This window comes from Myotis myotis, unplaced genomic scaffold, assembly GCF_014108235.1.
Source record: "Myotis myotis isolate mMyoMyo1 unplaced genomic scaffold, mMyoMyo1.p scaffold_m19_p_3, whole genome shotgun sequence".
In the NCBI taxonomy this organism is placed as follows: domain Eukaryota; kingdom Metazoa; phylum Chordata; class Mammalia; order Chiroptera; family Vespertilionidae; genus Myotis; species Myotis myotis.
The window spans coordinates 211,110,925-211,138,374 of NW_023416335.1; the positions used below are offsets into that span (position 1 = coordinate 211,110,925).

General features: G+C 50.2%; 1 protein-coding gene across 1 annotated transcript in view; it reads right to left on the reverse strand.

Moving 5' to 3' along the window:
* Positions 1 to 27,450, reverse strand: part of EFCAB6 (EF-hand calcium binding domain 6) — a 155,717-nt gene that overhangs the window by 72,834 nt on the left and 55,433 nt on the right. Inside the window, exons 10-14 of the mRNA XM_036298810.1 lie at positions 25,949 to 26,076; positions 20,151 to 20,299; positions 9,992 to 10,102; positions 8,807 to 8,912; positions 2,685 to 2,855 (exon numbers count right to left, since the gene is read on the reverse strand). Of these exons, the coding sequence (XP_036154703.1) occupies positions 2,685 to 2,855; positions 8,807 to 8,912; positions 9,992 to 10,102; positions 20,151 to 20,299; positions 25,949 to 26,076 (665 nt within the window). The remainder of the gene's footprint in view (positions 1 to 2,684; positions 2,856 to 8,806; positions 8,913 to 9,991; positions 10,103 to 20,150; positions 20,300 to 25,948; positions 26,077 to 27,450) is intronic.

The following is a 27,450-nucleotide window of genomic DNA, read 5'->3' on the forward strand; positions in this document are numbered from 1 at the left end:
TACAATAAACATGAACAAGCCCATCATCTAGAAATGAAGTAAATGCAGAGTGAGAGAATAATGAGGCGGCACTCCTGCCTGTCAACGTGGTAAGAACGAAAAAGCAACGAAGTGCGGGGTGGCCGGGAATGACCTCCGCCGGTGTGACCGCTGCAGACCCCGGGGGCAGTGGCTCCTCCCGGGGCCAGGGAGCGGGAGGACACTCGCTCCTCACGCAGTCCCTTCCCATCGTCTGCAGTCTGTACGTTACACACATATTCCTCTTTAAACCATTATAATTTAAAAATAAAATATATACTCTTTGATCCAATAATTCCATTTCTAGAAGTTTATACTAAAGGAAAACCACAGAGTGAGGCAAAAAAAGGTAGGCACCCCAATAGTCATTGTACCGAAAGTCATGAAAGAAAAAAAGACACCTAGATTGTAACGTCGGGGAATAGTTACTACTCTGTGTCTTTAAAGTTATACAACAGAATTGACACTGTTAATAATATGTTAATAAGTGACAACAACTAAAAAGGCTGTGATTACATGATCTCATTTTAAAATGAAACAGATTATCATGTATGAAAGCTTGTGTCCAACTCATCAAATTCTATAGAGTAATACACGCGGTTTCTTGCAGCTTTACTGAGGTGTAATAGCCATTATAACTAAGCTGCAGCCAAAACCGGTTTGGCTCAGTGGATAGAGCGTTGGCCTGCGGACTGAAGGGTCCCGGGTTCGATTCCGGTCAAGGGCATGTACCTGGGTTGCGGGCACATCCCCAGTGGGAGATGTGCAGGAGGCAGCTGATCGATGTTTCTCTCTCATCGATGTTTCTAACTCTCTATCTCTCTCCCCTCCTCTCTGTAAAAAAAAATCAATAAAATATATTTAAAAATAAAAAAATAACTAAGCTGCAAAGAAAAGTGTGTGTGTCGGTATGTAGGTTTGGGAGGATAAGTGTGGGTAAGGAGTCCTCGAGGTTAGAATTAGTGGTGATTTTTATTCTCTCCTGTCTCCATATCTACGTTTTCTAATTTTCCGAATGATTCAGTCTCTCACCAAGTCGTTTTGTGAGTGAGCCCAGTGCTGGGCTCCCTGCGGTACAAGGGGAAGGCCTGGCCACATAATGTCACACGAGATTGTGACTAGTGTGAGGTCGAGGACTACAAGAGGGGCTCCTTCAGGGGTGTCGGGGGTCCCTGGGAGGGCCTGAGACACTGGGACCTGCAGAATGGCCCCTGAGAGGAGCAGAGGAAGTGGGGCAGAGGCTGGAGGGGGTGCAGTTGACAGGATCTGATTCCTACTGAGCAAACATCACTGCACTCGCCAGGTGCAGGGGGGAGGAGGGGGCAGATTGTTGACACGTCTATATTTTTGGTTTTAAAGAAAAATGCTGGCTCTGTGCGAGGCTGCGGTGGGGTCAGAGCTCCTACAGGTCTGTTCCACGCGGAGTTCAGGAAAAGCTGTCATTACTCACTCCTCTGTGGGAAGGGCTCTGGGACTTTGGAATTCGAGTCTAAGAAGGACCCGGTAGTGTGGGTTTAGGCCAGTGATGGCGAACCTTTTGAGCTCGGCGTGTCAGCATTTTGAAAAACCCTAACTTAACTCTGGTGCCGTGTCACATATAAAAATTTTTTGATATTTGCAACCATAGTAAAACAAAGACTTATATTTTTTATATTTATTTTATATATTTAAATGCCATTTAACAAAGAAAAATCAACCAAAAAAATGAGTTCGCGTGTCACCTCTGACACGCGTGTCATAGGTTCGCCATCACTGGTTTAGGCTGTGGTTATCACCTTGCACAGGGGGCCATGCAGGAAACGATAATAGTAGAATGAAAGGTTAATCTGTAGCTATTAAAGGAAATCTTACACATTTATATATATAAAAGCCTAAGAGACCAACCGACTGTTCGACCTGTAGCTATGATGTACATTGATCACCAGGGGGCAGATGCTCAGTGTACAGGCATGAAAAAATGGAACAGACTGATGAATCTCAGAGGGAAGGGGGGAGAGGGGAGGGCGGGAAGAGATTAACCAAATATCTTATATGCATATTAGAGGCCTGATGCATGGATTCATGCACTGGTGGGGTCCCCCAGCCTGGCCTGTGGGGATCGGGCCGAAACCCACAGCCCAACATCCCCTGAGGGGTCCCGGATTGTGAGAGGGCACAGGCCAGGCCAAAGGACCCCACCGGTGCACGAAACCATGCACTGGGCCTCTAGTTTCAACAAGAATCTATTGATGTCAATTTTTTGGTCAAAAGAAACCAATACTAAAAGCCAGTGTCAGTCACTAGAGGCAACACTGTTATCACACAAAAGGTGAACTAACACAAGAACTCTACAGACGGGACGGAACCCAGAGGAGCAATCTGCACACGGCCTGGGAGACGGTTCTTTCCCCTGTTCTCCCACTCTCTCCAAAAATCAATGGAAAAATATCCTCTGGTGAGGTTTAAAATAATAAAATAAAATAAAATAAAATATAAAATACAGAGAAGTCCAAATTGAGTAACTCTTACACACTTAATTCTGACTTAAAATGAAAGTTACCGCAGCTGAAAAGTTACCTCAGCGAAGAGATGTGCTTCATTAAACCGCACGGCACCAGCACCCCTGATTTTACTGAGAACACTGTTCCCCCCCGTGACTGGACCCGGAGCGCCGCCGCGGCACTCACCTCCCCACGGCTCTCCTCCAGCAGCTCCAGGAACCTGCTGATGTCCACCAGGCCCGAGCCCCCGGGGTCCAGCGTCCGCATCAGTTCCTTGAACTCTGAGTCGCTCAGTTTCACCACCATGGAGTTGATGGTGTGCTGCAGCTCTGGCGCTTTTATCCGCCCGTTCACCTTCTGAGCAGGAGCGTGTATGTAAGGGAATTTTTTAAAAGAAAAAAGGAAGGAAAGCATTATATATGTGTTTAGCATCATTTAATAAACTGAGAGCTTAGGTAAACAGAATTATGCTATGAAATGAGAATACTGAAATTGATAATCATTATATAACATGGAGCTGTTAAAGAAATCTTATACATTTCAACAAGCAATGGGCGGTAGGGGAGGCTAGCACTTTGCGAGTGCAGTTCCCATAATGCTCCCTGTCAGGACAGGGGCAGGAGATGGCCCCGGGGTGACCCCCTTCCAGGGGCAGGCCAAACGTGCCTGTCACAGAAGCTGGAATAGTCCCTCCTGCCCCAACCCCACCTGAAGGCGACGGGATCAGCCTCAGGGGACACAAAACTTCCTGGCAGTTCAATTACAATTCACCAATTTAATAAGAATGTTAATTAGGCGTGTTTTCACTACCACCAACCTCATTCATTACAAAAATGGACAAGTACTTAGGGAGAAAGGTTTCAGCCCTGCTGCCTAAAGAAAGCATATGGTGAGCAAAATACCGAGGGGCAAACTTCTTCCCCAGAATAAAAAACCACCAGCAAGTAAATTAAATATCAAAATTGAGAGCTACTGTTACAGAAAAACAGGAAACTTAAAAAAAAACAACCCTGCCTCATAGAGAAATACTGCGAATATTAATGTGGCAAAAGAGCATATTAAGTGAGAAAGTGGCATGTAAATGCCAGCCTTTACTCTGGGCCAAAATCTGAAAGGGACAGAGGTTCTCTTGGGGAAAATTCAGTAATTTAGGATACAGGCATGCTTATTTTTGGGTTTGGGAGCAATAATCAACTTTTTAGTGTCTAAACAGGAATCATTGACAAGTTTTTGGTGATTTTCAATAAATGTATAGCCTTGTGCAACCATCACCACCACTATCTAATTCCAGCGGCCGCTGGTCTAGGGGTTTGATTATAGCCACATGTAATCAAATGTGAAGTAGTATCTCATATGGTTTTAATTCGTATCTCCCTAATGTCTAGTGGTGTTGAGCATCTTTTTGTTGTTGTTGGTAATCCTCACCCAAGCATATATTTTTCCATTGATTTTTAGAGAGAGGCGGGGAGAGGGAGAGACAGAGAGAGAGGAACATCAGTGTGAGAGAGACACATCTATTGGCTGCCTCCCACATGCGCCCAGACCAGGGCAGGGATCAAGCCTGAAACCCAGGTACATGCCCTTGACCAGAATCGAACCCCAGACCCTTCAGTCTGTGTGCTGACACTCTAACCACTAAGCAACCGCTTAGGGCGTGAGCATCTTTCTATGTGCTCACTGACTATTCGGATATCTTCTTTGGTGAACTGTCTATTAAAATCTTTGGCCCATTTTTAAAATTGGGTTGTCTTCTTCTTAAGTTCTAAGCGTTCTTACATATTCCATCTACATACAGGTCCTTGGCCAGATATTTCAATTACATACGTTGTCTCCTAGTCTGTGGCCTGTCTTTTCATTTTCTTAATGGTATCTCCTGGCGCACAAAAGGTTTGAATTTTGATAAATACAACTTATTGGGGTTTTTTTTTTTTAAATGGATCATGCTTTTAGTGTCATATCTAAAAACTCTTTGCCTAACACAAGGTCACAAAGAATTACGCATGTCTCCAAGAGTTTTATCGTTTTAGCTCTTATTTTTAGGTCTAGGGACATTTAAAGTTAATTTCTGTGTGTGATGTAAGTTAATTTGCCTTTTTGCATATGGATATCCAACTGTCTCGACACCATTTGTTGAGGAGATTATTCTTTCCCCCAGCGCCCCCTGAATTTGCCAAACGGGGTGACCGCAGCGTGAGGGTTTATTTCCCTCCTCTCGGTTCTGCCCGCTGACCAGCGTGCCTCTCCCCCTGCCGCTCCACTGTCTTTATTGCTGTGGCTTTACACGGAGAAGGTTCTGCCTGGAAGTGCTGTGCTCTCACTTCATTCTTCTTTTCCAAGATTGCTTTGGCTATTCTGCCAACTTGCGTTTCCATATGAATTTTTAAGATTAGTTTTTCAATTTCTGCAAAAAAAAAAAGAAAAAAAGAAAGAAAGCCAGCTTGGATCTTGATGTGGTTTGCACTGAATTTATAGGTCAGTTTGGAAAGATTTGCAATCTTAATGAGTATTCCAATCCATGTATATGGACTATCCATTTATTTATATCTTTTTCTTTTAATAATGTTTCATAATTTCCAGTGTACAAGTCGGGTACTATTTTCGTTGAATTTATCCCTTATATTTTATCCTTTTCGATGCTACTGTGAGTGGAATGGCTTTCTGACACTCATTTTCAGATTGCATATTGCTAGTTTGTACAGATATAACTGAATATTGTATATTGATCTTATATCCTGCAACCTTGGACTCATACATTAGTTCTTGCAGTGTGTGTGTGCATTCCTTAGAACTTACTATTACAAGATCCTATGGTATGTGAATAAAGACAGTTTTACTCTCCTTTCCAGTCTGAACGCCTTCTCTTTCTTTTCCTTTCTGATTGCTTGTCTAGAACTTCAGTACAATATTGAAGAGAAGTAGCGAGAGCTTTTATTCTTGTGTTTTTCCCGATCTTTAGGGAAAAGCATTTGGTCTTGTACCATTGACTATGAGTTTCTCACAAATGCCCTTGAGCAGGTTTGGGTATGTTCCTACTATTCCTAATTTTTCAAGAGCTGCTATCATGAACAAGCACTGGATTTTTCAGATACTTTTTCTTCATCTTTTGAGATGATCATGCGGCTTTGTCCTTAAGTCTACTAATGTTGTGTATTACATTAATTGATTTTTTGGAAGTTAAACCAACCTTGCAATCCTGGAATAAACCCCACATGGTCATAGCATTTAATCCTTTTTCTATATTTCTGGATTTGCTTTGCTAATTCATGAAGGATATTGGTCTATGGCAGGGGTGGGCAAACTTTTTGACTCGAGGGCCACAATGGGTTCTTAAACTGGACCGGAGGACCGGAACAAAAGCATGGATGGAGTGTTTGTGTGAACTAATATAAATTCAAAGTAAACATCATTACATAAAAGGGTACGGTCTTTTTTTCAATAGTTTTATTCATTTCAAACGGGCCGGATCTGGCCCGCGGGCTGTAGTTTGCCCACAGCTGGCTATGGTTTTCTTTTCTTGTGGTGTTTTTACCTAGCTTCCTCCTGTATATTCTGAATGTTTGTGAAGGGTTGGTATTATTTCTATAACCAATCTTTGTAGCCTTCAACATAGAGCCTCCGCACATTGTTTGTTATATATATTTCTAGGTATTTAATTTTTAAAAAATATGATTAGAAATTGTATTTTTAAACTTCTTTTTCTAATTGCTTATTGCTCTGTATAGGAATATTGTTTCTCTTTGCATATTGACCTTGTACCTAAAGACTTTCTAAGCTCTATTATTTATATAGGAATATTGTTTCTCTTTGCATATTGACCTTGTATCTAAAGACTTTCTAAGCTCTATTATTAAGTCTCATGTGTTTTGAGGATTCTTTTAGATTCTATTTACAAAAGCATATGAACTGCAAATAACGACACGGAAGACATGAGTAGGTGAGGCAGGGCGCAGTTGTTCCTGGGGGACAGAGAGACAGCCACACCTGCAGGAAGCGTAAGGGATCCGTGCCCGGGCGCGCTCTCAGCGATGGCTGGCGAGCGTGCGGAGCAGCACACACAGCTGCCCGGCAGGACTGGCAGCAGATCAAGCAGCTCTAATGGCTCCGCATCCTGCATCCTCCGACTGCAGGAGGGGGACCACTCCCCAGGGCCTGCCCGCAGCAGGCAAGACTCTCCCTCCAGGTCCCAGGAGGGGGTCAGGACCAAGGCAAATGGGGAGGTGGGGGTGGGGGTGGAGGTGAAGAGTGGGGGTGGGGGTGGAGGTGGGGGTGGGGGTGGAGGTAAGGAGTGGGGGTGGGGGTGGAGGTGAAGAGTGGGGGTGGGGGTGGAGGTGGGAGTGGCGGTGGGGGTAGGGGTGGAGGTGAGGAGTGGGGGTGGGGTGGGGGTGGGGTGGGGTGGGGGTGGGAGTGGCGGTAGGGGTGGAGGTGAAGAGTGGGGGTGGGGGTGAAGAGTGGGGGTGGAGGTGAGGAGTGGGGGTGGTGGGGTGGGGGTGGGGGTGAAGGTGAGGAGTGGGGGTGGGAGTGGGGGTGGGGGTGGAGGTGAGGAGTGGGGGTGGTGGGGTGGGGAATCCCTCTCAGAAACCCTGCTCTCTGCTCCTCTGAGGCATCGGGTGGTCGCTGCCGGCCTGACACTCAGTGTGAGTCAGTCATGGGCAGGAGCCCTGCATGGTCCGCCCGCGCCCTCAGCCTGAGCGCCCACCGCAGCCCGGCGCAGGCGGGCGCATCCTCACCTCCACCGTGCGTGCGGCTCTCCATCTAACAGCACGCCGAGGAGGGTCCGAGGAGGGTCCGACAGCCGGGCACTTGCGGCTGTCAGTTCGCATTATCACAGCCCTCCATCAGGAGAGAAGCAGATGCACTATTTTTAATTAAAATTGTTTCTTTAATATATTAATAGAAACGGAGCTCATGAAGCCTTCATTTATCTTTAAGGGGAGGCCAGCTAGCAGCTCCGGGAGGCTCCAGGCAGGGCTGACCAGGCGGCTCTGGGTGCGGCTCTGGAGCAGCCAGTTTGGAGGTTTGAATCCCGGCCCGCACTCTCCAGGGAGCCTCAGGCCGTCACCCCCTGCACCCTTCCTCAGCCAACGGGGACAAAAGGACACAGGAGCAAGAACAGCGCCCCTCGCAGAGCTGGGAGAGGGTGCCCGGTGAAAGCCAGCCCATCACTGAAGACGGCGCGTGGCACACGGTAAGCGCCCATATGGCTGCTCAGTCAGATGCCAGGTCACATGCGGCCTCAAGGTCAATCACAACAGGACCGCCAGCAAAAACGTCCCCGCAGAGAACAGAACCCCAATCTCTGAACACTACTCCCGGAAACCCCGCACGGCCTGGAGGATGGACCGAGGAGAGGGGCGCGGCCGCCAGGGCAGAGGGCACCCGCCCACCAGAAGGCCCCTGGGGCCCGGGGGCTCCGTCCCTGAGCGCTGCCCACTGAGCAGCCTGCCTGTGGCCTCCGGGCTCGGGAAGGCTGGCGCGGCACCCGAGTGGCTCCTCTGCTGTAATACTGGCGTCTGAAGGAGAGGAACTCACGGGGGTGCTGGAATCTGGTAGAGACTCGGTTTCTGAATGTGCTTAGTAAATAACGAACTTGAGAAATGTCACCTAAGGATCAAAGATGCCCCAGTGCCGCTGCTCTCAGATGCAGAGTACAGTGCGACGGCTGATGTTTCGGCGCGAGCTGCACGCTCACCGATCAGCCTCCCTCTGCAGGACAACCTCACGACTAAGGCTGCTCTCGAACTAGGAGAATGTCCCTGCTCCGAGCTACAAGCCGGGCATGAGCCCTAAATTCTAGGCTGAGGGGCATTCATGGGTCTGGGTTACTCATCGATTCAGCAGCCCCTCCGCTCTCAGCGACCTGGCCACGCATTGTTCTCACCCCTGTGCGTCTTCCTGTATCATAGTAAATGTATATCATCGGTCCCCCCAACTAGACTGACTCCGGAGGCCAAGCCATGGATTCCTAAGCACTCTGGGTAATTCCCCGCATAAACAGGGGCTCCAAAAACACTTGCTGGCCTGGCTGTTTGGTTCACAGACTGAAGGGTCCCCGGTTTGATTCCAGCCAAGGGTACGTGCCTCGGTTGCAGGCTTGATGCCCGGCCCTGGTCAGGGCACATGCAGGAGGCAACCAATCAATGTGTCTGTCTCTCACTCTCCCTTCCACTCTCTCTAAAAATCGATGAAAAATACCCTCGGGTGAGGACTAACAAAACAAAAAGCACCGCTTGCTGCCGGATAAGGGAGTGCACGCCCAGCTGCTGCCGGCCTCGCCCCGCCCGGCAGCCCGGCAGCCTCAGGAGCCTCACCGAGCTGACCATCAGCAGCGTCTTCCTCAGCAGTGCGTAGTGGTCTCCTCGTGCGAACAACTTGGTGATGATATTCTCCCCGCAACACTGATTTCTAGGGTTGGTGCTACAAGAAGACGAAGAGGAAAAATCAGAAATAGAATCATGTTCTTGACTAAGAATTGTTCTTACATAAGCAAAACAAAATTCTAAAAATCACCCCCACAGCAGCTATAGTAACGGTCTCCCTGTGGACAGCTCTTCTCCCGAAAGCGCAGGCGCGTGCCGGCCCGCGGCCTCGGTCAGGGTGACTCCCACAAGGGCTGCGGGCGCATGCAGCTGCCAGGGTTTGCTGTGCTGAGCCAGCTTCCCTCCCCCTTGCCCTCTGCCCTCTGCCTGTGCCCAGCCTTCTAGCGAGTCTGTGCCCTGGCTGGGCCGGTGTGGGCGGTCATCAGGTGTTCAGGAGCCCCAGACGGCAGCCCAGGGCGATGGGAATGACGCTGGTGCGTTTGCTTCAGTGGGGCGCGGTGCTGAGATCCAGGGCCGGCTCTCCCTTTGCGGCTTACACGGGCTGGGCCGCCCACAGGCGCACATCAGCATGAACAGACCCTCCTGAGAGCGAAGTCTGGACTCTCACGTGTCGCAGTTTAGTGCTTCCCACACCGTGGGGCCCCTCCACAATTTATGTGACAACGCAAACCTCACGTGATGACAGACACGGGAGCGAGCCCAGAAATAACGGCTCCAGGGCCCGGTCTCCCGCGGCCCACACGTCTGCGCCGCACAGAGCGGGCAGAGACTCCGTTACCACGTGGCGTCCTTTCCCTGTGACACTTGACAAATGCGTGTTTACGCCCCACTTGACAAGAAAACCCAGAGCTCAGGGCAGTGCTGGTGGCGAGCGCGGGCGCGGGCGGCGTCTGCCTCCGCTGCTCTCTAAGCGCGTGACCTGGCCAGACGCCCCATAGTCTCCTCTTTCCATCTAGAAATTGGAATAATAACTACACCTCCCTTGTAGGTATAAGGCGATTCTAAGTCAGCGTGTAATAGAACATAATTTACAAACTGCAAATCACTCCGTAAAAGTTCATAATTATTCATGCAGGCGAATTTTTCATTAATAAATGAGGAGAAAGGAATTCAGATCTCCTCTAGCCTTTGACATGCTATGACATGTGTAACTAAAACGTAGGGGTTTTGACATACCTGTCCTTTTTGGCCGGGGGACCAGAACTCTGAGCCTCCGACCACTGAGGGTCGTGCAGCAACGTCAGAAACTGCTTCCAGTAGATTCTGTTGGTGGTTCTAAGTCCAAATCTGGGTGTTAGAAAACGTTTTAAACATTATTCTTGTAACATTGTGCGGATTAGATGTTCAATGTTGAATTTTAAATGGCAGCAATGCATTTTCATAAAGTTTACACTCTAAGGTAAACAAAATAATCTGGTCACACAGTACTACCAACAGATTTTTAAAAAGCAAAGAAAAATCAAACTGCTGCTCCATCTCCATGTCCCTGTGTCCCATTAGCAGGAGCTCACACTGAAGGAAGAAACAAAGGGATTTGTTAAAATTCTACAGGCGGGAAACGATCCTTTCAGATTCGCCATCTGCGGACTGGGGCCTGGTGCGGGCAGAGCGGAGGCCCTCGTGCCGCAGCCCGGCTCTGGCCCTGGGGCTGGCACTGCGACCTCACGTGGCAGACAGGACCTTGAGGTGATTGGGATGTGGACCGTGAGGCGGGAGAGCACCCTGGGTATGTGTGTGTGTATGAGTGTGCGTGTATGAGTGTGTGTGTATGTGTGTGTGTGTATGTGTGTGCATGTATGAGTGTGCGTGAGCGTGTGTATGAGTGTGTGTGAGTGTGTGTATGAGTGTGTGTGTATGTGTCTGTGCGTGTATGAGTGTGTGTGTGTGTGTGTGTGTGTGTGCATGTGTCTGTGCGTGTGTGTATGTGTGTGCATGTATGAGTGTGTGTGTGCATGTATGAGTGTGTGTGAGTGTGTGTATGAGTGTGTGTGTATGTGTCTGTGCGTGTATGAGTGTGTGTGTGTGTGTGTGTGTGTGTGAGAGTGTGTGTGTGTGTGTGTGTGTGTGTGTGTGTTGGGGGGGTAGAGGGGTTGTTGGAAGGAGCAGAGCTAACAGGTCAGAGAGCCCGCCCGCCTGCAGGGCGGCATCACCAGCTCAGTCCCCCCGCCCCCCGACTGCCCTGCTACCGACAGCGCCGTCCGTGCTGCCGCACCAGCTGCCACACCAGGGTGCGAGGGCCTTGAGCAAGGGCGTGCGGCGCCAAGCGGGCGGGCGGCAGACTGCCCGCACTGACTGCTGAAGCCCGCGGCCCAGAGAGCTGCTCCCGTGTGGATCAGCGCGGGCGCCGTGAGAGAACAAGTGCACGTGTGCGCCCACAACCACACGGCCCGTCCGTCCGTCCCCCCCGGGCGCCACGGGAGCCCTTCACAGAGGGTTTCCTTCTGCCTCCAGGGCCAGGAGCCGCGGAGGGAACGCGTGGTCAGACAGAGGGAGGTGCACGCGCCCATCAAAGAGCGAGGGATGTGTGGTTGGAGGTGCGACCCACACACCCAGCCACGGCTCCCGCTCAGGGCAGCCCCGGCCTCTAGAACTCTCCTGCCCCCCTTCTTCCTCCCCCTCCTCGGGGCTCTCAGTCCCTGGAGGAGCCAGAGAACAAGTTTGCAAAGTGAGGAAGGAAGCAAAGGACAAAGCTGGAGAGGGAGCAGCAGCCCCCGAGCCCCTGGTTCTCGCCTGCGCCAGGCCCCGTTTAACGGAACCCACAACTGACCGCTCTGTGAGAATGGCTCCGCAATGCCAACCCAGACAAACGGAAAGGCGGGGTCTCCCATGTGTTCAGCCAGGGGCGAAAGAGCAAGGCCCAGGGCGCGAGTTTCAGGGACGGCGGGAGACAAGGCTAGTTTCTTTAAGATCACAGTCCCCGGGTCTCGCCAGCTCAGCCTGGGTGACCCGTGCGCCACCACCCAGCTGTCCATCCGTTCGCGCGTCCACAGGAGAAGCGAAGCTACCCTCCCCTTTCACTCGAATTATTACCGCAATCCCGATCGGGCTTGTCTAGCTCGCCTTCCCCAGTAGGTTTCCAGACTTCAACCAGCCTGCTCTTTGAAATGCACGTGTGAGCAGATTACTCTCTTGCTTAAAGTCCCTCCATGACTCTCCATGCTCTTGGGATAAAACCGACGCCCTCCTGGCACTCACAGCCTGCAGCTGGGCCCTACCAGCATCTCTGGCCGCATCCCGCGCCGGGCCACCCCCTGCTCCCCCGGCGCCAGCCACACCGGTCCTTCGTCCTTCACAGGCTGTGCTCCTGTCCTCGCTCCCACACCCGCTGCTTCCCCATCGTGACCCACTTCCCACACTTCACCTCCTTGGTTCTATCCCTCTGGCGAGTCTAGTCGAACCATTCCTCTCTCAAGGAAGCCTTCCCCGACTTCCTTCCGTAGCCAGGGCGACTGGCCCTAGTAGCCCGTCTCTTAGCGCGATGTCACCTTCCTTACAGCCTTTCCACTATTACCTAGGGGTTATTAGCAGCTAAGAACTGCAGAGCACTTTGGTTATGATTATGGCAGTCGACACTTGATAATGGTTATATCATCACTGCTTCTGCTGCTGCTAGCACCATGTACATGGTCAAGAGGAGAGAGATGGATTGGCGGACGGATCGTTAGGCAGACGTGGCAATATCCAACAGGTGGATTATGACAGTAGTTTGATGCACCGCTATTCATGCTTCTCCCGAAGGCTTCCCTGCTTTGGGGCCCTCTCTGTCAGCCTTGGTTCTCTCAGTGACCCCCTTTCCCGGCTCCTTCAGGCCACAGAGATCATGTCTACCCCACCAATGACTCCACTTAATCCCCCTTCTTGGGGGGAAGATCCTGCCATCAGCTCACAAGCACCTGCTGGCTGCCTAGACCTGGCCCATGTGAGCGGGATCAGCGATCACAGCAGGGCAGGGACCAGCTCCCTCGCCACCCCCCCCCCCGCCCCCTCGGGTGCCCCTGGAGTTGCTCCCTCCACGCCCTGGAGTCACACCCTGCCCAGCCCTGGCCCCGGGACCACTGATCTCGCCTCACGCCTGGCTTCGCCTTTCCCTGAAAGGCGTGGAGGTAGAAGAGGTCTCAGACACCGAGTGTGACGCTCTGGCAATAGCTGGAGATACGTCCCCGGTGATGCCGTCCCCCTCACACCATCTGGGCTAAACGGCTTGTTCTCTGCTGCAGCTCCGCCAGCTGCAGGGGTAGCAGCGCGGGGCATTCCCAGCAGGAGCGGTTCTGGGGGGAGGCCGCTCTCAGGGGACGGATGAACGCGAGTCCCGGCAGCGTTTCTCCCGCCCTCCCGCCCCTCCTGAAACCCGCTCTCCTCCTGCGACTGGCCGTTAACAGGTCCACCTGGTGTGAAGCTGGGTGGCTCGGAAAGCACAGCGTGGCAGTAATGACGGCTGCGCTCGCTGTTCCAGCACCGTCTCCGCCATTAGAAACACACGGGGAAACAGCTTTAAAGTCTCTGAACCATTATTTGGATAAAGATTTTATGCCTCATTACCAAGCTGTTCGTGTTTTAAATTTAGCCCTAGACCCTGAGTAGTTAAAAGAACAACAAACTTAAAAAGATGCCTATTTTTTCCTATATTACCCATTCTTAAATTGGATATAAGAATTTCTCACATTGTTTTGTTAGGCATGAGAGATTAGATTTTATTTGGCTTCCTTCTTTATTATTTCCTGTATTATTGGCCTTAAAAGCACCAGTTTTTAAATTTCACTTCTTAAATGAAAGTGCAATAAAATGGACATTTGCTCTCCATGTACAGTTTCATGAGTTTTAACTTATCTACGGAGATACCTCACTTTACTGAGCTTCACAAATACTGCGTTTTTACTAACTGAAAGCGAAAAGATCCCGACCTGCTCTATGGCAACGCTCACTTTATTGCGGTGGTCCGGCACGGGACCCACCCTACCTCCCAGGCACCCACCCTACCTCCCAGGCACCCATACTACCTCCCAGGCACTCACCCTACCTCCCAGGCACCCACCCTACCTCCCAGGCACTCACCCTACCTCCCAGGCACCCACACTACCTCCCAGGCACCCACACTACCTCCCAAGCACCCACCCCATCTCCCAGGCATGCCCGCGCAGATGCGTAGAACCCCCGCACTCAGGGCGCAGAGGGGTTCCCCCGCCCACAGCCTCCCGCATGTGCCCCTCTGAGGTCAAGCCCGCCCGGCCCCTACTCTCCTCCCATCTCTCCTCCTCCATCCCTACGGACCACCCGGGGCAGGGCCACCCAGGGCAGGGCCACCGAGGCCGCTCATTGCTGACACTAGTCTCGCCCCAAGCTCATTCTCCTGGGCCAATTCTTTAGTGCAGAACCCGGCAGATTCTCTCTTAGGAGACCACCTGGTTAGTGCTAAAAAGTGGTGATGGTAAAGTAGATTACCTATTTGGAAAAATAATTAAATTTGGATACCACCTTATGTCAGAATGGATTATAAAATGTTTTGTTTTGTTTTGTTTTCAAAGAATAAAAACAACAACAAAAAACAAGCAGTGTGGAAAATGTTTTTTTCAAGCCTGGGTAAGAATGATGAATTTACAGATTTTTAAGCCACAGAAGACATTGCAAAAGAAGATTCATGTATGTGATTATTTTGAAACTAGAGGCCCGGTGCACAAAATTATGCACTGGGGAGAGGGGGTCCCTCAGTCCAGATTGCGAGAGGGCACAGGCCAGGCCAAGGGACCCCACTAGTGCATGATCAGGGCCAGGGAGGAACGCGGGAGGTTGGCCAGCCCGGGAGGGACTGTGGGAGGGCTCTAGGGCGTGTCTGGCCCAACTCGCTCAGTCCTGATTGGCTGGACCCTAGTAGCAAGCTAACCTACTGGTCAAAGCGTCTGCCCCCTGGTGGTCAGTGTACATCACAGCGACTGGTTGACCGGTTGACTGTCTGTCCCCTGGTGGTCAATGCACATCATAGCGAGCGGTTGAATGACCTTAGCATATCATTAGCATATTACGCTTTGATTGGTTGAACAGACAACTGGACACTTAGCATATTAGCCTTCTATTATATAGGATGTGAACTTCAACCTGAAGAGCTTATCATGCAACTGAGGGAAACAGCAAGCGGGGAACCCACCAGAAGACCAGGAACAATGCCTTCTAGGGCCTGCGAGGAATAACTCTCAAACACGCCTTCCACTCCCTGTTCAATGTTCATTAATCAGTCAGGGGGAAACAGACACTGTTTGAAAACAAAGACTGAACTCACCCCTCACAGGACCTCACTGAAAGGACAACTAAAGGACATCCTTCAGGAAATGGAATTCAGAAGGAAGGAGTGAGACTTAGGAAGCAGTGATGAGCAAACATGCTAGTAAACGTGAGAAAATCCAGACAAGTATAGACCACATCCTATATAATAAAAGGCCAGCAACCATAATGGCGTAATGACCAGAACAACTGATCAGCCCGTTTGTATGAGGTGCATTGACCACCACACGGTCCCTCCTCCCAGCCTACAGGTTCCTATCACTGGATGGCCAACGGGGAACCACAGGGAACCGGGGTGGGTGGCGGCAGTGGGGCAGGACTGGGGACTGGCGAGCGGGCAGAAGGCAGACGTCTTGGTCCCTCCCCCCAGCCTGCAGGCTCCAATAGATTGCCAGATGGCAACTGGGGAACTGGGGTGGGTGTCAGCAGCGGGACCGGGGACTGGCGAACGGGTGGAAGGTGGCCCTGATTGCAGGGTAGGCCTAGGGACCCTACTCGTGCATGGTTTCATGCGCTGAGCCTCTAGTTAAATAATAATAATAATAATAATAATAATAATAATAGCCCTGCCCGGCTTGGCTCAGTGGATAGAGCGTCAGCCTGTGGATTGAAGGGTCCCAGGTTCGATTCCGGCCAAGGGCACATGCCTGGGTTGCAGGTTTGATCCCCAGTGGGGGGCATGCAGGAGGCAGCCAATCAATGATTCTCTCTCATCATTGATGTTTCTATCTCTCCTCCCTTCCTCTCTGAAATCAATAAAGAAATACATTTAAAAAAAAAATAATAATAATAACTAATTCTGGTGCTGTCAAAACAAGGAGGGATCAAAGCACCAGGTGACAGTAATGTGGAAGTTAAAGGTGCATGTTTCATTCACAACAGCAGAAATATGGGTTAGCATTGGGCTTTATAAGTTTAGAGCACATTTTACAAATTTAAGGGTAATCTCCACAAGAATAGAAAGAAAATATTTAAGTCTCTAGATCAGGGGTCCTCAAACTTTTTAAACAGGGGGCCAGTTCACTGTCCCTCAGACCGTTGGAGGGCCGGACTATAGTTTAAAAAACAAACAAACCTATGAACAAATTCCAATGCACACTGCACATATCTTATTTTGAAGTAAAAAAACAAAACGGGAACAAATACAATATTTGTATTTGCATGTGGCCCGTGGGCCGTAGTTTGAGGACCCCTGCTCTAGATAGTGGAGAGAAAACAGTGATAAGGAAAACTCAGAACCAAACATGATTGAGAAGGAGATAAAAGACCAGCTGAGTAAATAAGACAGTACAAAATAAAGTAGTAGGAAAAATCCAAAACAGCCATCACAATAAATGGAAACAGACTAAAATTTACCATTGAAAAGGCAAAGATGTTCATTTCGGAATTTTGAAAAAGCAGATACAGAATATGACAACCAAAGAGCGAAAGTAAAAGTTCGGGGAAAGATATACCTGACAAGTAGAAATCTAAAGAAAACTGTTATGCATATTTTAATATCAGCTAAGGGTGCCCGGCCAGAGTGGCACCAAAAGGTTGCCAATTTGATTCCTGGTCAGGGCCCATACCCAGGTTGCGGGTTGGATCCCAAGTCAGGGTGTGTATGGGAGGCAACTGATGGATGTTGCTCTCTCTCATCTTCCGGGAGCCGGTCCATGCTTGCTGTTTCAAGGGACCTGGCATATATGGCATACTGTTCTTAATATGTTTGCTCACCTTCTTGGCACTATGTGTTTTAACCAAGGTCACCTCTCTGAGAAAGGTTGTTTCCCCAGGTAGGGATTTTCCCCTGAAGTTAGGGAGGGAATAAAACCCCTCAACTAAGTGCCAGGCGGGTAATTAATCACTTTAACTATGAACAATCATGCTTAAGCTACATAATCTTTACTCCCTGGAATGGAGATAAGAAACGCCCTAACCTTTGTAATAGAGATTGATAGGATTGAATCAACTGGTATAAATACAGATGTAACAAGACAGCAAGACACAGAACTTAGAAGACAGAACTTAGAAGACAGAACTTAGAAGACAGAACTAGAAGACAGAACTAAGAAGACAGAACCTACACAGAACCTACACACAGAACCTACACACAGAACCTACACACAGAACCTAGACCAGAACCTACTCAGAACCTAGAGACAGAACCTAGCAAGAGAACATGACAAAAGATCCTGGACTGAACCTGACTACAGAAATTGGCAAGAGAACCTGACTAGAACCTGGTGACTGAACCTGGCTGGAGAACCTGGACAGAACCTGGCTGGAGAACCTAGCGAGGGAACATGGCTACAGAACCTGGCTGGAGAACCTGGAGAACCTAGCAAGAGAACATGGATACAGAACCTGGCTGGAGATCCTAACCAGAACTTCGCTGGAGATCCAGACCAGAACTTGGCTGGAGATCCTGGCTAGAGATCCTGGCTAGGCTGCTGATCAACTGAACACTGTCTTCGTGTCATTCCTTCTTCGCCGACTCCGTCCTCACCTTTGGGGACCCCTGGACCTGCTGGGGTTGGACCCTGGCACTCATCCATGTTTTTTTCTCTCTCCCTTTCTCTCCCTAAAATCAATCCTATATAATGAAAGGCTAATATGCAAATTGACCAAACGGCAGAACGACCAGCTGCTATGACATGCACTGACCACCAGGGGGCAGATGCTCAACGCAGGAGCTGCCTCTTGGTGGTCAGTGCGCTCCCACAGGGAGCCGGGCTCACAGCTGGTGAGTGCAGCAGCAGTGGCGGCGGCCTCTTCCACCTCCGAGGCAGCAATAAGGATGGTGCCTTATTGCCCAGCAGTCAGACATCCCCCAGGAGCTTCCAGACTGCGAGAGGGCACAGGCCAGGCTGAGGGAACCTTCCAAGTGCACAAATTTTGTGCACTGGGCCTCTAGTAAGAATATATTCTTTTTAAATCAGATAAGGTAGATTATAAAAGTCAGAGTGATTAAAAGGTATCTATATACTTCTAAAGGGATCATTGAGCAGGAAGATATGACAAGTCTTTACTTCCACATACATGCACCAGGGGACACACCTAATTTACAACTCATGGTATTAAGCCTCTGGGCATTCACCTTGCCATTGTCACACGTGCCCTGTTCCACCGGGACCTCTGGGTGAATGCGGGAAAGGGCACGACTCAGGAAACCCCGTGTTGCTGGCTGGAACAGGCTATCCCGGAAGCACGGTGCTGGCTGCAGTGGCCTCCTACTACGCTCACTCCCTGCACCTGTCACCATCCTCACCGCCACCACCACCCTGGTCGGCCACACTGATTTCCGCCTTCTTAGCACCCCCTCCCCCCCAATGTCTGCAGAGAGAAGCACTCAACATGTATCCATGACACTTACAACTCGGAAGACAACGGCAGTATGAAGAATGTGTGTAATATGCATTCCTATTTTAAAAAGCACAATATAAAACTGGAGACACACGCGGATTACAAATATGTAAAAGTTATAGATGTACGTGGGCACAAAGCAGAAGAGAGTGTGGGAAATGAAAACGGTAAATTTGCTACGTGAGGTGGGTGGTGGCTTCCTGGTTTTGATTTTTCTTGCTGCTATTAAATTACTACCTGTATCATTTTGAAAATGAGCTAGAAAGAAATGTCTGTCTAACTTTCAGTTATCCGAGAAGGCAATCCTGCAGAATGTCACCGCGCACGGGGCCACAGCTGCTTGCTGGCCCACGGGCACACTCGCTCCCGGGACACACTGCGCCCGTCGCTGTGGGAGGCAGGCGGCCGTACGTGGCGACTCTGCAGACGCAGGGCGCGGAGAAGGAAAGGGGGTGCAGTGGGAAATGACCCGCTGGTCTAGCTTAGCACCCCTTCTTCCTCCTCCTTTCCTTTCGAGGTCACCCGAGGCCAGCAGCGACCAGAGCTCCGGAAGACAGTCTGCCCATTAGCCTCCACCCGACCTCCCCTGCGAAAGGTTCTCTGAGCTCCTCACCCAGAGTTCAGTCTCCACGCACCACTCCCAGCGGGAAGGAAACGGATCCTGGAGAAATGGCTGATTCCAGGTCGGGGCCAAAAGATGACCCGAGGAGCGGGAGCATGTGTCAGCCGGAAAGCAAGAGAGTGACACAGACTCTGAGGGTGGCAGCAGCGGCCTCGGGGCAGACGCAAAAGGCTCCCTCCTCCCCGGCCCCCCGACCACATGGAACAGACTGAGTATCAATGAGAATGACAACCGCAACAAATCAAAATGGGTTGGTACTGTTTCTCAAGACAGGCGGCTCATTGCTCTAGGAAGGTGCTAGGAAGCCCAGGGTCTCCTGCCTGTCTTAGGTTGGTGGGGCCTCACTGTCGCCAAGTCACTGGGGAGGGGCCGCTTTCACCGCAGAAGCAGCCGCACCAGTAAGAGCAGGGATGACCCCCGGGAGCATCACCGCTCGGCGGACTCCGGACCAAGTGCACACGAGTCCGGCCAACGTGCTGCGCACATCGCCGGAGGAGACCAGCAGTCCCTTATGTGGGTCTACAGACCTACCCGTTCCAGGCGGGCTGGGGGAGGGAGGCGGGAGGGCATCCTGACTGCCACTGTGGGCACCACCGTCAGATCTGTGTCCTAAGAAACTCCTCGTAACAACGCGACTCCTACACGCGCCTCACGGGGATGATGAGGAGATGGAGAGGGGCCTGCGATCGCAGAGAATGTGGCAAACCCACCCGCTGGTGTGCGGCCTGATTTGGATCCGGACTCAAATACACGTCATGAAAGAAAACGGGAGACAACCGGTCCCGTCTGAACCCTGAGTGGACATCATCGGCATCGGTAACTCTCCGAGGTGTGGAAACGGTTTCCACAGGTTCCTAAAGAGCTCTTACCGCCTGGAGATCTAGCCGTGAAACGTGACGTCTGGTGCCTGTTTCAAAAACGCCTGGGGCCGAGGGCGTGGGGACCTGCGCGCATTGGTCCTCAGTCTCTTTGCTTCCGCGTTCAAGCTTTTCAGCAGCGAAAAGCCCGAAGCATTTAATAGAAATAAAGGCGGCGTTCCTTCCCCCGTGGCCGACGTGGAGGGAAAAGATGTCCAGGGAGCAGCGGGACTCTTACCGTTTCATCAGCGGGATGAAGACCCTCCGCGGCAGCTGGAACACGAAGGAGTCCAGGACGATCTTGAGGTAGTTGAGGGAGATGTACCCGCACTTGGAGGGGTCCCCGGCGCTCAGGGCCTTCTCCACCTTCTCGCGGCACTTGGACAGCTGCGAGGGATTAAATGAGAGCGTGGCAGTCACAGGCACCAGCTGCCCAGAGCGGCTCCACCTCCTTTTTACCGAAACCGCTCCCCACTTTCCTCTCCGAACACTGATCAGAGAGTGCGACGGCAGGCGCTGAAGCTCACAGGCTAATGCCGAGCTCCTGCAGGACAGGGCCCGGCCCCGGCTGCTCGCTGCGGGCAGGCAGGCTCCCAGGACCCGCGCCCTCACACGCAGGCTGAGGGCAGGCGGGCCATGCCCCTCGCTCCCTACCCTTCCCGCTGCGCCCGCCCTCCGCTCCTCCCGGCGGTCCATCACGGGGAAAGCGGCGCCTCTCATTAAAAACGCAAGTGGGTTTAGAGTGAGCGGCAGTGCTAAGGGCTCAAACAGCTCACACTGGACATTTCTTCATTCTTTAATGGAGAATTACAAGGAGCCGGTGACCGAGCTTTGTTCACGGGACTTTGCAAAGGCGGTGAGAGGTGAACCGGATTCATTCTGTGACTCAGAAAATGCTACGAGGACTGTATTCCTGCTGTTTGTTGCTGAGGGATGAAGAGTTCTCCAGGGCTGCCACCCCCGCCCTGTCCCCCTCCAGGTTTCCGGCTCACTAACTGGGTAAGAAGGTAAACAAGCCTGCCACCAACTAGGCATGAAAGGTGACTTTTTAGAAAAGCTGCCGGGACATGGAAATATATGAACAAGAGTCTCTGTCCACAACATGAGAAGCATTCAAACTTCCGCAGAGCGCCCAGGAGTATTGGACAACTAGGGGAAAGCTTTGAAAATATTTGGAGAATCACAGAGCCTAAGCTTTTTAGAAAGTTGTGTAAATTGCACCAAAAATGTGGCTAAGTTTGCGTGTCTCTCTTTCAGGGAGGTGGGTGCCCGGGGGCCCTCAGGAGAGAGCAGAGCTGGGTGCACCCATGAACCCGCCGTCAGCATCTTCCGGACGTTTGGTCTCCGATGAGGTTTGTGTCCGGAGCGGTTCTGACATCGGCGTTTTTAGAGAAAGAGAGGGAGTGACACAGAAAGGGGATCTCTGGGACATGCCTAACCTTTCAGGAATTTTCACCGTCACTGTTAATACAGAAGCAAAAGATGAAAAAGCAAGCAAGTCAGCAAAGCACGAGGAAGGATACGCGGATCGCGGGCGTCTCACCGCCCAGTCGTTACAGGGTCCCCAGCGCCGCCAGCACCGCGGGAGCACGGGCAGCCCTTCCGCGCAGCGCGGCCATGTCCGCCGGCACCACGGGCAGTGCTTCCGCTGACAGCCCGCCGCCAGCTGTTTCCCGAGACTGGCACGTGTCGGCATCACACTCACGTGACACATGGGGACACCCGAAAGCTGCGCCCATTTCTGTTTACACGTTTACTTTGTGTAAATGTTTCCTGGCCCCCGATCTAGATCCAGCCCCCTTGTAAGTCTCTCGTAGCACCTCTCCTTTGCTGTCACTCCCTCAGGAACAACTGTATTTATGAGTGTGTGAGTGTGAGTGTGAGTGTGAGTGTGTGTGTGTGTAAATGTGTGAACGTGTGTGACTGTGAATGTGAGAGTGTACGTGAGTGTGTAAATGTGTGAGTGTGAGTGTGAGTGTGTGTGTGTGTGTGTGTGTGTGTGTGTGTGTGTCTGGATTTGACACCTCTCTCCCTGGAGCACCATCATGCCGCCCTCCCGAAAGCAGAGACTATGTCTGTTTTGTTCACTAATAATTACCCAGAATGAGGCTCAATTTGCAGGAAGTAGGCAAACTCATTAAATATTTGTTAAAAATGGATTTTTTAACCAAAAATGTTCCAAATAAATGTTGCACAGAAACCATTTGACACATCAGGTTTTTTAAAAAGTGAAACTGGAAAGCGTGGCTGAGATGCCACCTCGTCTGCCTCAGACGGTGAAAATGGGAACTCTCACATGAATGCTGGTGAGCCCGTGGGCTGAACCTGGAAACAGGCTGGCGCCTCCACGGAGCTGAGCGGTGAGCGCCCCATACCCTCGCCAGCGCCTGCACTCCGGCGGGATTCCCAGAGAGCCTTCCGCAGGGCACCGACTGTGCCCGGCCACGTGGGGCAGCAGCGAATGGATCAGCACAGACGGGCTCCAGGTGTCGGTGCCCAGGGGAGCGTGCGCTGTGCGGGTTTGGATAACGGGAAACTGCACGGCGTGCAGATGACAGTGGGGCGCCCTCCGCAATAAGAGGACTCTGGCCTAAGCGCCGCCAGGATGGACGGCGATAGTCTCGCAGCTCTGCGCACAAACAAGTGTCCAGCGGAAGCCCAAGAACGCAGACGGCATGGAAACGTCATATAAGCCCGGCCGGCACAGCTCATTGGTTGAGCACCAACCTATGAACCAGGAGGTCACGGTTCAATTCCCACTCAGGGCACAGGCCCGGTCTGCGGGCTCCATCCCCAGTGTGGGGTGTGCAGGAGGCAGCTCATCCATGATTCTCTCTCTCATCATTGATGTTTCTATCTCTCTCTCCAGCTCCCTTCCTCTCTGAAATCAATAAAAATGTATTTTAAAAAATAAGAAATAAATAAAAAGAAAAGGAAACACTAAGCTTTCCAAAGGAACCTCACAGAAAAAAAATAATTTTTTTTTAAAGAAACATAATACGAAAAAATACAAACACATCACCTGCAAAGGTTTGGTGCCATAAAAAGAAACTAAATAAAAATATGAATTCGTTGAAAGAGAAGCTTGAAGACGTTGATAAAACAATAAAAAGAGATGAGAAGGGATATTTCAAAACTAAGGGAATAGAAAACAAAATTAACAGCAATACAAACTAATAAACCAATTAGAATCAGCAAGAACACGCGCCGAGGCTGGGATCCGAGCCCACAGAGGAGGGGTGGCTGGAGAGAACTCGGCGAAGCCCAGCAAAACCACACTGACTAAAGCAGGTGGGGAGGGGCGGCTGTCAGGACAGGCCCGGTGGTGGGGGGGGGGGGGGGAGAGCTGGGGTGGGGGAGAATCTAGTGATGGACACGGGGAGACGTCCCTGAAATGAAAGAACAAGTCTGCACACGAGAACTCTGTGCCCCAGGAAGCTGGACGTGCCCCCCGCCAGGACCGCTTCGTTTGCTTTTTAATTTCAAGGATCCAGAAACAGTACTTCAGGCATCCGGGGGGGGGGAAAGCCACCTACAGGGGGACCAGGTGACCTCGGCGGCTTCTCCAGATGCCCAGTGCCAGCAGACGATGGAAACACGCCATGAGAAACAGAGAGAGTGCCGGTGTTGTTCCCGGGAAAAGCAACAGGAGACGGGCTCCGACATGAGACAACGAAGGGGAAGCCCCACAAGCCATTCCTGAGGGAAGTACTTGACAGTGAGGTCAGCCGACTGACAGGTCAGGATGAAGAACTCTGAAAGGCGCCCACCAGCAAGCGTGGCCCTAAGTCCATGTGCAAGTAAAACAGGGGCAGAGCCCCAGGGAGCTATGGTGACAGGACAGAGTGTCAACCAACACCAGGGACTCTAAGAACAAAACGTAAACCACGAAAACCGCGAGGCGGGAGGGAGGGTGGGAGGCCGGGGAGACCCGGGAAGTGCCGGTCACGGTCACGGTCACGCTGGGTGTCCAAGCAGAGAGCAGCCCTCCCGTCTGCAGTGAGACAACTTCAAACACCACGATCGCTTAGCTCCTAATGACTGTCTTCAGCTCTTTTCTCGCCTCGAAGCCCCTCCGGGACCTCACGACTCCTGCGTGCTGACATCTATCCACAGTTCAGAATGTCTGGCTTCACGTGAGGACAGCACTGTGAGCAAGGACTGGGGGGTGTTTATTTATTGATTTATTATTTGTATTGATTTCAGAGAGGAAGGGAGAGGGAGAGAGAGAGAAACATCAATAATGAGAGAGAATCATTGATTGGCTGCCTCCTGCACGCCCCACACCGGGAACCGAGCCCGCAACCTGGGCCTGTGCCCTGACTGGGATCGGACCGTGGCCTCCTGGTTCATAGGTGGACACTCAACCACTGAGCCACGCTGGGAAAGGACCAGGGGCTTAAACGTGGCTCCAGAACTTACTGGCAGTGTAACCTGGGGCAAGTCATTAAACCGCTTTGTGCCTCAGTTTCCCCAACTTGAAAGGGATGATAAGAGTGCCTACCGCACGGAGTGGCTGGGAAGGCTGAATGGGAGGGCTCCTGTGAGGTGCCTGGCAGGTAGGCAGCCCAGAGGAATTTACATCAAATGGGCCTGGTTCTCTCCTTAGAAAACTGTTTCTCTGGATATACTCGCCCACCCACCCACCACGCAGCCATCCTTCTACGCTTGTGAATCCTGACAGGCCTGGAATTATGTTCCCAAATGTTGCCTTTGATCACTGCTGGATGGGAGACTCTGAATAGTGTATTACTTTCTCCTTTACGGTTTTCAGAATTGCCCGCATTTATGATTTGTAATACCCATGTTTTGATGAAACCAATAAATTCATTAACAACAAGTTTCACCAACTGACCAAGAGTCTATTCGGTGCTCACTTGTCTGGTACCCTCATCACCACTGGCTTTTCTTAATTTTTTCCTCACTGACAATTTCCTGCTGACAATTTTATATCAAGAATTTGTAAGAGTGCTACCTATGTTAGAGCAGTTACTGCTTTTCTCCTGTTTACAGGGCACACTTTTCGCCAAGCTTATCATTTGTTTATATGAAGTTTTGCTGTAGAGAGCCTTTCCGTTTCAATGCAGTCTAATTTATGAATCTTTTTCTTTATGGTTTTCGGGCGTTACTTCACATTTAAAAGTCTAAATGTCAATCTTAAAATGTTTTCACCCACATTATTTACTTTTAAATTTAAATAGTGGACGCATATAGAATGCATTTGGTGTGAAGAGGGGAAGTTTACAGCTCCCCGCCCCCAAATGGCTAGAATTATCCCAACAATCATTAGTGAACATTCCACTTCCCGTCCCTCCACACCTCAAATCATAAGCTGAATTCACACGTAAAAATTGCGCTATTATCCAACTACTGTTTCAAATCACCTTGAACGTCCACTACGGGCCCTGTGACATACCGTCTGCATCATTCTACCTGCATAAACTTTCCATCTGTGGGCGGAGCCGTCCTCCATTATAACTTTCCAAAAGAAAAGGTCCTAATCGCGCGAGCAGGCATTAATAGCGAATCTTCCAATCCAAGAGCTAGGAAAGACCTCTTTACTGATGCAAGTTTCCTGTATTTTATTCAATAAAGCTGTGTCATGTTGTTTTCATCCTCACCTGAGGATATGTTTTTATTGAGAGAGAGAGAGAGAGAAAGAGAGAGAGAGAGAGACACGTGGGTCGGCTGCCTCTGGACCGGGGGTTGAACCCGCGCCCTTGTGGTGCACAGGACAACACTCCCACCAGCTGAGCCACCGGGCCAGGGCAGCTGCATCCTGTTTTTATATGTCCTAAATATTTCTTAGGAGATTCAGTGTGTGAGTAACACAAAGCAGTCACTTAACCCAGGTCTCAGCATCATACTGTCATCAAGGTGTTAGTGTTAGTAGGAGGTGGGGAAGTAGCGTTTGGGGGGGTGGAGACAGGAGCAAAACTAACGTTAGAACGGATGTCTGACGACGTCTGACCTAACGGTATTCCACGCGGCCCCTCTGCCCACTTGGAGAACCTGGCACTGGGAAAACACCCTCACCTGCTGGCAAAAGGCCCTGCCGATTTCATCCAAGGAGCGGTCTTCCCAGTGGCTTTCGGGAGCGTCGGAACAGCGGAGGACGGAGTCCCGCATGGCAGTCTTTGCTTGTTGATTCTCCCCTGAGGCCCCTATTAAAATGGAAGAGCTTTAGGTTATTAATATTGTCAGAGGCACGTTTAAATATTAAATGTTTCCTTTTCATCATAACCTGACTGGTAGAAATTGAGGCTCGAATACACCAAACCATGATGAACTATGTAATAAATGGTATTAAAGTAACTGGATGAACATTTTAAAAAATTAATCTCTTTGCTATCTTATCCTCAGATAAACCTTAGATAGAGCCAAGTGCACAGTGAGTAGAATAAAAAAACTGTAATAGAAGAAAATGAAGATGAATATCACATAACACATAGCATTTGTGTGAGAAGTCCTTTCTAAGGAACACTTTCAAGCCAGAAATCACTTAAATAATGACTAGGTCCAACAATATATTTATTTTTATTTGGAAAAAACAACACACACACACACATAACAATGAACGAAAATGAGTGGGAAAAACTATTGCTAATATACATGAGAAATACAGGTTAGTTTCCATAATATATGAGTAGCTTTTACAAATCAATAAGATAAATATACTCAATAGAGCAATAGACTAAGGTTATAAACAGGTAATTCACATAAAAAGGACTAAAAAAAATCCAACAAATATATGAAAAATGGCTCAAACTCATTGGTAATTTTAATAGTCTAATTAAAATAAGTTTGACCTATGAACCAGGAGGTCGTGGTTCAATTCCTGGTCAGGGCACGTCCCCGGGTTGCGGACTCCATCCCAAATAGGGGGTGTGCAGGAGGCCGCCGATCAATGATTCTCTCATCTTTGATTTTTCTATCTCTTCCTTTCCCATCCTCTCTGAAATCAATAAAAAATATCTTTAAAAAAACACAATTTAACGTTTTCTACTTGTCACGTAGGCAAGGATTAAAGGGAACGATAAAGAAAGAAATCAGTGAGTTCCAGCCTGTGTATAGAAAACCAGTCCCGGAGCACTGCCAAGTCCCTGCTACAACATTGTAGCAAAGGAACGAGAGGGTCCCCCGGCGAATGCCCACGGGCAGGGTGCTCCCTGCACTGCTGTGAGAGAGGAACACTTGGCACAATGTAGACGCTCATCAACAGAGGACTGGGCTTATGGATGATGGCTTATCCCGCATGAAACGCTGCACAGTTATTAAAAACAAAGGTGCCTGTCTAAATTAATGCACGGGGAAAGCTTTCTTTGATATATATTGTTTCATGATTAAAAGAAAAGATGACTAGCATCATTTAATTTTCATTTTAACACTTATTTTTTGTATTTGCCTATACATCTCCATCCATACATGCATCCATGCATACATCTTCCATGCATCCATGCATCCATCTTCCTTCCATCCATCCATCTTCTACACATCCATCTTCCTTCCATCCATCCATCTTCCATCCATGCATCCAT